The sequence below is a fragment of the Cydia amplana genome, chromosome 22 (genome assembly GCF_948474715.1).
Source record: "Cydia amplana chromosome 22, ilCydAmpl1.1, whole genome shotgun sequence".
NCBI classification, from domain to species: Eukaryota; Metazoa; Arthropoda; class Insecta; order Lepidoptera; family Tortricidae; genus Cydia; species Cydia amplana.
In genome coordinates this window covers 9604408-9614908 of record NC_086090.1, presented here as the reverse complement: position 1 = coordinate 9614908, position 10501 = coordinate 9604408, and the positions used below count along the sequence as shown (strand labels likewise).

The window sequence follows — 10501 nt, the reverse complement described above, 5'->3', positions numbered from 1 at the left end:
TCTGGTTTTCAACAAAAAATTATAATCATAACAAACAAACGTTAAGTATCGCTCCTTAGTATCGGGAAATTACCATACCGACCTAGTTTGAAATGCACAATCAATAATTTAACCATTTACCTAAATGATCTCTTAATACATAATGATTTAATAAGAAGGGTATCAATTACCCTACTTTCGGGAAATTACCCTATTCATGTTACTGGTCACACTCCTGTTTTGCAGTTTGATAATTTATAAACAACAAATTATCGTGATTTTACGTACTAATTGATAAACTTAAGTATGAAAAGTTATTCCGTGACTTTTTTTCTTTCGATCGGTACAATTCCAGCAGGATTTAACTACGCATGCCGGCATATTTTATATTTTTCTTCGACATGTTTACTTCAATGACGTTTCGACTCGTCTGACGGCAAACTGGTGGATGTGGGCTGTCAATGTGTGTGTGTCACGCGTAAATACTATGAAACTGGTGGATGTTGGAATCACAGTTGTGTTGTAAGCGAAACTCTGTCCGTAATATTCTAGGTCCATGACCACGACAGTAAGTTGACGAAACGAACTCGAAAAGTCAACTAGTTTTATCATTTCGCTAAACAGGTTTAGTGAAATGATAAAGTCTCAACTGGAAGATGGTATATGGTTATTTGATTAAATCTCTGAACGGTTTAGTGAAATGACAAAAGCAAGTAGAGAATACAACAGTTTACTCTATAGTTAAGCGATTTGATCAAATCTCTGACTAGATTAAGTGAAATGGTAAAATAAAATGTCAATAGTAGGTACTGTAGGCATCAAAGTTGTTTATTAAACCAGCTATTTTAATCGAGTACGAGAATAGGGATTGTCTTTTTAACCGCCTTCAAAAAAAAGGAGGTTCTCAGTTTGACCCGTATGTATGTATGTATGTATATTTGTTCGCGATTATCTCGCGTTTGGCTGAACCGATTTTGATGCGGTTTTCAGAAAAGTGTTTGTTACATTCTGGAGAAGGTTTTAGTATACATAGATCTGAGCTGATGCTGAACCCTGGCTGTACCTAGTGGAACTCAGGTTTGGTGCAACATAGGCCCACGCTGTTTTGGTCATCCGACACGCCTTGATGAGCACTTGGGAGAGCAGTACCCAAGATAGAGCTGATGCTGAACCCTGGATGTACCTAGTGGAACTCAGGTTTGGTGCAACATAGGCCCACGCTGTTTTGGTCATTCGACGCGTCTTGATGAGCACTTGGAAGAGCAGTACCCAAGATAGAGCTGATGCTGAACCCTGGATGTACCTAGTGGAACTCAGGTTTGGTGCAACATAGGCCCACGCTGTTTTGGTCATCCGACGCGTCTTGATGAGCACTTGGAAGAGCAGTACCCAAGATAGAGCTGATGCTGAACCCTGGATGTACCTAGTGGAACTCAGGTTTGGTGCAACATAGGCCCACGCTGTTTTGGTCATCCGACGCGTCTTGATGAGCACTTGGAAGAGCAGTACCCAAGATAGAGCTGATGCTGAACCCTGGATGTACCTAGTGGAACTCAGGTTTGGTGCAACATAGGCCCACGCTGTTTTGGTCATCCGACGCGTCTTGATGAGCACTTGGAGGAGCAGTACCCAAGATAGAGCTGATGCTAAACCCTGGATGTAACTAGTGGAACTCAGGTTTGGTGCAACATAGGCCCACGCTGTTTTGGTCATCCGACGCGTCTTGATGAGCACTTGGAAGAGCAGTACCCAAGATAGAGCTGATGCTGAACCCTGGCTGTACCTAGTGGAACTCAGGTTTGGTGCAATATAGACCCACGCTGTTTTGGTCATCCGACGAGCACTTGGACGTCTTGATGAGCACTTAGAAGAGCAGTACCCAAGATAGAGCTGATGCTGAACCCTGGATGTACCTAGTGGAACTCAGGTTTGGTGCAACATAGGCCCAAGCTATTTTGGTCATCTGTCACATCTTGATAAGCACTTGGGAGAGCAGTACCCACGATATAGCTGATGCTGAAACCTGGCTGTACCTAGTGGAACTCAGGTTTGGTGCAACATAGGCCCACGCTATTTTGGTCATCCGTCACATCTTGATGAGCACTTGGAAGAGCAGTACCCTACATAGAACTGATGGTGAACCCTGGCTGTACCTAGTGGAACTCAGATTTGGTGCAACATAGGCACACTTTGTTTTGGTTAGCCGACTTATCGTCATGTGCCTATGTTGCAGAGTTCCACTAGGTGGGTCGATCAACTATTTTCTAACCGCCTTTAAAAAAAGGAAGTTCTCAGTTTGACCCGTATGTTTGTATGTATGTTTCTTCGTGATTATCTCGTGTTTGACTGAACCGATTTTGATGCCGTTTTCAGTAAAGTGTTTGTTACATTCTGGAGAAAGTTTTAGTGTACACGTACAGTACATGGATGGTTAGAAAAACCAATTGGATCCGGTAGGTGGCGATGCTATCGGTATACCTACCGTCAAATTTAAGTTGCTGAATCCGATTTAGATAAAATAGTGGCAGTGGGAGTCGGTGTCGGACTCGGACTGGGAATGGGAGTGGGAGTGGGACTGGAAGTGGGGGTGGCAGTGGGAGTGGGAGCAATATTAATACAAATCGTTTAGCACCGAAACGTCATCTTATGTTTTGTCGCGATTATCATCGAGTTAGGCCATCAGTTCAGCAACATTAGTAGGTAGGTAGTTACTTACTAGCCCAAAACTAAATGGAGATCCTAACAAACAAGTATTTTAGCCCAAAATAAAAAAAAATGTAAACAAAAAGAAAACCAAAACAAAATAACTTAATACTAAATTACACTAAAACTAAATGGAGAGCCTAACAAACTAGTATTTTAGCCCAAAACCTAAAATAAATGATTGACCTATCACTAAAAAGTAAAAAATAAAATAAAATAAATAAAAAATAATAAAAAACTTAAAAATAGACAAAAAGAAAACCAAAACAAAATAACTTAATATAAATTCTTTTTTTAAAAAAGGGAACCGTCTTCAAAAAACCAACCCACTGAAAAGCATAAAATAATTTTTATATAGCACCCCTATACAGTATACATGTCCAGTCCCTATATCCCGTCGTAAAGCAAATTTCTGCCAAAAAGTAATTAATACCTAATAATAAGAAAATTAATAATCATCCGGGTAATTACTTGGTTTTTGAAGGCGGTGCCAAACCAACAAAAACATTCTTTGCTACCAATCAGAAAAAAAATACGAGTATGTAGTACCTACAAGAAATAAATTAATGAGTAAACTAAGTATGTATTTATAATGCAAGTACGTGCAGCGTTCTTCGTTGTCTAAAATATCGGGTCTCTAAAATTTTGGTTTGGCACCGACTTCAAAAACCAAGTAATTACCCGGATGATTATTAATTTTCTTATTATTAGGTATTAATTACTTTTTGGCAGAAATTTGCTTTACGACGGGATATAGGGACTGGACATGTATAGGGGTGCTATATAAAAATTATTTTATGCTTTTCAGTGGGTTGGTTTTTTGAAGGCGGTTCCCTTTTTTAAAAAAAGAATTTATATTAAGTTATTTTGTTTTGGTTTTCTTTTTGTCTATTTTTAAGTTTTTTATTATTTTTTATTTATTTTTTAATTATTATAACTATACCATACTTTCTTACAACAATAGACTATGGTAAAGTTACCTTCTGATGGTAAAGTTGCCAGTTTTGACGGTAATGAAAAACGAAGCTACAAATGCGTAAACGTAATTTTAATTATTAACGCTCAAATCTAATTATGACTGTCGGCTTCTAGGAATTTTAATTCATAATTTATAACAGGTACTAATGAAACAATATTTACATAAAACCTAAAAATAACAACTAAAACTAAATATAAAATATCTCTCCAAAGCTGCCCGCTTCTGGAATGGAACCTAGAATGCTGGCGGCGTTGCCCCTTTGAACCGCCAGACTTAAACTTTGAGCCAAGAAGGAGCCCGCCCTGTGGTCGCCCGAGACACCTATTAGTCTGACCGACACTTCCTTTATTAACTGTTTGGTGTCGGTCGACCATGGGCCCAGCGTTTCAATGGCGAGCGCCGCAAAATCGTATCGGTCCGTTAGGAACGCATATTTGCGGCGCTTTAGTGTCTGGGCCTGGTCCGCGGCAGTCCCGGGCTTCCGAGCCGATCCCTCAACGTGGGACGGTGCTAGCGTATCGACGCAGGTAGCGTCCCACGCTAAAGGGCGGCCAAGGCTCCAGGGCACAAGAGTGCAGCCGTCAGGTCTCTTGCCGTCTGTGGCAGAGAGGCCTGACGGCTCCAGAGTTGCGGGTAGAGAGGCGGTGCAAAGGGCGCGGCGGATGAGGTCGTTTAATGTGGCGTGTCTATATAGTCGGCCTGCGCTCATTTGGCAATGTAAGCCGTGCCGTCCTAGAGCATCAACAGGTTGAGCGCATCGACTACAGGCGTGGGGCTCACATATTTTTAGGCCCAGGCGGAGGCAGACAGCGATGCGAAGGGTTGAAGGATCTAGAGTGGAGCCAAGGTTTCGCGATGGAAGCGCGTGCAGCCAATGTCCTGACTCCTTTTCGGAAACGGCTAATAGCCTCGCCCGTTCGTGGTTGTTATGGCAGTTTTGTAGTAGGAGTTGGTGTTGCGTTTTTATATTTATGATGTCCCATGTTGCTTGGCTAGATTTTTCCTCTGGTACCTGTTCGACGGGATGGTCTGCACTCCAAGCCGATTCAGCGTCCGCCAGGCACGACACCGACACATTAGTGGTTGAAGGGGTACGTAATATACCACCAATGAGGGTGAGCGTGCTATAGGCAGACGACAAAAAGGCCGGGAGAGCTAAACTGCCCGTCAAACGGATACCAAGACCGCCGTATTTGATCGGGAGGGTAGCTTGGATCCAACTGGGGGATGTGAAAGTTACGTTCAGAATTTTACTAACGGTGTCCTTTAAAATTTGGTCAATGTTTGCAGTAATTATGGGGAATTTCCAAAGTGGGGCGCAGCGAAGGATGTACAAAAATTTGGGCGAGAAAAGGCATAGTCGTAAGATGTAGAGGGCCATGTGTGGGTTGATTTCATAAAAAAGGTTCGAACACTTAAAGAATTTTTCTATTTTTGAATTTATGCATAACGGGATGGATTCGTCTAAAATGGGGGCTCCTAAAAGTGTGAGGGTTTCGCGGGATAATATGGAAATATTTGGTGTGAGCTGGTTAATCTCGTCGATAATAGAGGATCGGGCATTGGGCGGAATGGCTTCTGAAATGAACATTTCACACTTGTTAAAATTGATCGAAAGACCGATTTCTGAGAAGCGGTTAATTAAAGTTTTAAGGTCAGCCAACACAGATGACTTACTGCCACCGATGGTGCCGTCGTCTAAATACCAGAAATTTAGGTCTGATGTGAGCTGAGTGATGACGGGGTGGATGGCTAGGCTGAAAATTGCGGGCCCTAGTGGGTCTCCTTGCTGGCATCCTACACAAGAAAGTATTTCATTATTTTTATACATGAGCTTTGAAGTGGTCCCATAACATTGCCAAAGGTAGCTATAAATTTCTGGTAAATCATTTTCAATTTGGGTCAATAAGATGCCTCGGTCTATGGAATTAAAGGCGTTTTTAACATCAACTTTCACAAGAATTTCGAAATTGAGTACTTTCTTCTACTTCAAATTAATTATCCCACACCGTGCACGAAATAAAGCACCAGATAATTATTAGAAAAACATAGACAGCGGTTATTTTTAAAACATTTTTTCAGCCGATATTTTCAAAAAAATTCACTTAATCTAGTCAGAGATTTGATCAAATCGCTTAACTGTAGAGAGTTGTTGTATTCTGTACTTGCTTTCGTCATTTCACTAAACCGTTCAGATATTTAATCAAATAACCATATACCATCTTCCAGTTGAGACTTTATCATTTCACTAAACCTGTTTAGCGAAATGATAAAACTAGTTGACTTTTTAAGTTCGTTTCGTCAACTTACTATCGTGGTTAGGGATTTTGTCAAATTCCTAAACAAATCTAGTGAAATGAAAAAGCGTTTCGCGTTTATTGGCCGATTTTGTCTTTTCACTAAACAGAGTCAGTGATTTGGTCAAATGACTGAATTTTTCTAGGGAAATGATGATATGGATTCGCCATTTTAACATCCTGCGTGATTTGATCATATCCCTTAGAGATTTGTTCAAATCTCTGTTTTGATCATTTCCCTGCGACATATCCATATTTGCCTAATGCTATTATGGAAGATTACAGCGTGTCTCAGCTATTTACAAATTACCTACGCACAAAAAAATTACGTAAGTATTATAGTCTGAAGGAGTTTTTATACTGCTATTCAAACTATTTAAGTAGGTAGTTAATTGTGACCCGTTATAAAAAAATAAACATATATCAATTGTGTTGTCTTTCAATGTCTCGATTGGAAATAAAACAACGCTTTTTCTATTTTAATTAATTCCTGGTGAATGTTGTATGCCTTTAATCAGCTCTGACACTATACCTACTGATGTTATTTCGTATGACGTACCTACCTAGAACCTAATCAACATAATATCGAAAACCTCGTCATCTCAGTTATCTGCCTCTCTATCGCTCTGGCTTATTCGAGTGGCAGATAACGAAATTTCGATTATTTCGATTTTACTAAGCCCTCGGATTATTGGCTCCACAATGTGGAGATATTGTATCATTTATAAGGTAGTATTTATCAATCATCATCGTCATTCCACGCAGGCGAAGTCGCGGGCTAGGTTACGCTATATGTCGAAAGCCTTTTATCTACCTTCGAGCAGTATAAATAGAGTTAGAGCACTTATGGATTACGGGGAGGGGAAATGAGAGGCAGGGTGCTCTCGAGAAAAAGGGCCCTAGAAATAATGAAGTCTAACACGGGTCAAAAGGCGCCTTAACCTATTATGATTATGATGAACAAAAACGAAACAAAGATATTAAGATACATATGCGGAAACATCATATTATTGACACCACAAGGTCGCGTCAATCATCGATGCAGAATAAGTACCTACCAACATAATTGTTTTTTTTTGTCACTCTGCTCTGATCTGACCGCGTGTTATTTAAAAGCCCTATTAAATTATTGGCAATGTAAAGGGTTCAGTTTTACAAAATACAAATATATTCGAGTTTAGATTTTTTACAGTAACAAAAGAAAGTTCCTAATTCAAAAGCACAAATATTGCCATGCACTTTATCATGGTCGCGTTTTTATCACCTATCATGTCATGCGTCACTTACCTACTTGTTAGAACGTGACAGGCATGGTGACAAATGATAAAGAGCCGGCCATCTTAGCCCTTCTGGACCGTACTAGGACAGAGTTTACAAATAATTGCATGCGGTTGTCGATACGAGTAGGTAAGGTTCCTACATTGCGGCACGCGGCACTTCTTCGATTCGATTGATTGAGTTCATTGTACCTACTTGATCGGCAACGTATTGATAATTGCGTGATGATACTGAAGGGCTACCGCGAAAACCGAAATTCATAATTGCGGGCATCTTTCTCTTTTACTCCGATGAAGACGTAATTAGAGCGACAGAGAAAGATGCCCGCAATTTGCGAATTTCGATTTTCGCGATTATAGCCCTGATTTGTTTTAAGGTCTATAATGCTATGCAGTCCTTGACACTGACCATCAGTACCCGTACCATGAGTTACTGACAGTGTCAAAACTGACATACCTATACGTTAACGTCTACGTAATTTACTTTCTATATATCTCGCTCACACCAATATGCGAGTACGAGCGAGGTGCAAAGTACGTTACGTTCTCGATAGCGTTTATTATAAATAATAAAATAAAAATTAATATAAAGCTTTTATTTCGGGCAGTATATACCCATATACAAATTGCATTAAAACTAATTTAAAACTAACATTACTGACACGGTAGAGGGGTGCCACTCATGTTAAAAATGTTAAAATAAATCAAGATCGCACATTCTAAGTGCAGAGTCAATGTTATGTCAGTGCGAAACTTGTGGTAGCTACACTGCTGGCAATCCTAGATAAAGCGCTTCACACACTGTAGACAAGGAAGCAGCTATATCCTAAATTGAGAAAGTAATAAATAGTAGCTATGTACATGAATGGGTCAGGGTAAAGCGCTGGTTTTATTAAGTTACCTATATGAAGAACCCTAAAAAATAAAAACATCTTCGTGAACATATATGGCATAATAATGTAAATATTACGTCGATCACGAGATCACGACCTATTCCTGTTAGTAATTAAATTATATTGATTGTTATTTAACAATTCATATTTTTAATTGTCTAAGAGACTACATACATATGGCGGGTGTTAATTGTTTAATTGCTAACTTTATTAAATAAAAACTGGTCTTGGTTTTTTATTAAGTATTATTTCTGATATTTAAAGTAGGAATAATATATGAATGTATACGATTTTATTTTTCTTTTAGTCTGTTATCAATGTTATCATAATAGGCTACATGACAAATTTTCATTTATGGTATCAATCGATCGGGTTTGTTTTTAAGATCAAATGTCTATATGGGACCCATTGCATTAAAGTAACACAAAAGTCAGAAATTGTAGTCAAAGGCCGACAGTCGCACTTCACTCGCGAAACGCCCTATACAAAACGACAAGGGAACGTGACGTCAAGGTCTCTGGGAGCCCATCTTGTAGTATGGACAAAACAAGAAAATTGCGTTTTTGTCGGTGAAATATTGCGTTTATGTATATATAGTTTAGTTTAGTTTAGTTTAGTTTATTTATTAACCATAATGTAACATGATCATTACATGGTAAGTCAGCATTTCACAATATTATACTTATAGAGTATGAATTTACTATATAAAGTAAAAATACGTTTAATAATAATATAATCTACTTACAATTTGCGTCAATTAAAATATTTTGTAAAGACAGATATTCAGTAATCGAATAGAAGGCATGGTTTTGGAAAAAAGTCTTGACTGTCTTTTTGAATAAATTAAAAGGTAAATCCGTGACATTTGTGGGTAGTTTATTAAATAGCTTTATTTTTATAAAAATTCCCTGTTTTTGACACTTTTTTAATTTTAGTGATGGAAGTATTAGTTTGCTATTGTTCCTCGTATTATAATTGTGGCAATCCGAACGCTTAAGTAGAGTGCTTGCTTTCTTGTGAATTTCTAGTACAGAGTTGTACATAAACAATGATATGACCGTCATTACTTCCAGCTTCACAAAGTAGGATCTCGCAGATGTGCGCCAATTTACCCCGCATATTATTCTAATCGAGCGTTTTTGTAGAAATAATATAGTTATATATAGTTGCTATACAATATTTTTTGGATGAAATGTAAGGAATCGAATGGTACCCAATGATATTATGTATATAACCATAGATAGCTTATACTCATACTTGAGGAGCACAAAAAATACTTCCATATTTATTTCTGTGCCTACGAAGAAATCTGTTATTTTTGATTAGTTTTCTCATTACATCCATCTTTGTCACACTCGTTGTTAAACATAAGGTCGTCTCTTTCTCTTTCGGTGTGCGGGAGCTCGTTAGCACGTGCACATTTCTCGCTTGTCCAGCCGCGTCTAAAGGAAACTTGTCCAATTTGTCACAAGTTAAGCGCTTCAATTTTGGAACGCCTATAACCTATCTTGAGTTATAAATCATTGATGGTACCCTTACTTTTATCGTTTTTGGAAGTTAAAAAAAAAACTTAAATTTTGCAAGTTTCAGGTCCTGTATTTTTATAATTTTTCAATATTTTATTTTAATATCCACATTATTGTGATAAATTGCTCGTTTGCTATCTATTTTATTAGATTTTGTTATAAAATTCAACATGTGTCATCATCCCTATTATAATTGGCTAATAAGATCATTGCGTTGGAAGCATTTTTTTCGCTTGTTATCTTGTTATAATTAGGGTATGCCTCATCTTGTATAAAAGATCATAGATGGAAACAACCCCATTACGAACAATGATATTATATAACCATTACGAAATCGTAATTATGAAAACAGAAAGTAAAGGATTTTTTATGTGTAGGTATTATTTTATTTTTATTTTATTTATTTTTTTATTACTAGTTAACAAGATACATACTTTGTTTTAAGGGAAACCAATTGGTAAGTACTTCCTAAAGTTTAATTTGAGAAAATGTTTGGAATACAGGATTTTTCTTTGGGATTATCAAAATCACTTTAAACAACTCGCAAACAAGCGCACAACACTTCGCGCCTACATTTTTTCAACGCTGCCTTTTTCTATCGACGGAAATGGGCGACTGCTATTATTTCTCTACAGGCAACATTATTACGTTTTAATTTTTGACGCCATAACGTTGAAATAATATTTACTCTCTGATCTTCGCATGAATAAAATAAACAATTTTAATTACTATAAATAATTGTAAGAACCCCAATTTTCTATTTTTTATTTAAAATATTGTCTATGGTTTTATGTTTTGTGCCGTGGTCACCCGAAAGCGACGTGGAGAAAAATTGCAATTGTTGTCT

The 10501-nt window shown here is 37.9% G+C and overlaps 1 protein-coding gene across 1 annotated transcript; it reads right to left on the bottom strand.

The window, feature by feature from the left end:
• Nucleotides 1-3848: 3848 nt before the first annotated feature.
• LOC134658517 (uncharacterized) lies at nt 3849-5621 on the bottom strand. The gene is made up of 2 exons (XM_063514203.1): nt 5339-5621; nt 3849-4881 (listed from the first exon to the last, which is right to left on the bottom strand). The coding sequence occupies exons 1-2, from the start codon at nt 5455-5457 to the stop codon at nt 3849-3851; spliced, it is 1152 nt and encodes a 383-aa protein (XP_063370273.1). The 5' UTR covers nt 5458-5621.
• Between the last annotated feature and the right edge of the window lie 4880 nt (nt 5622-10501).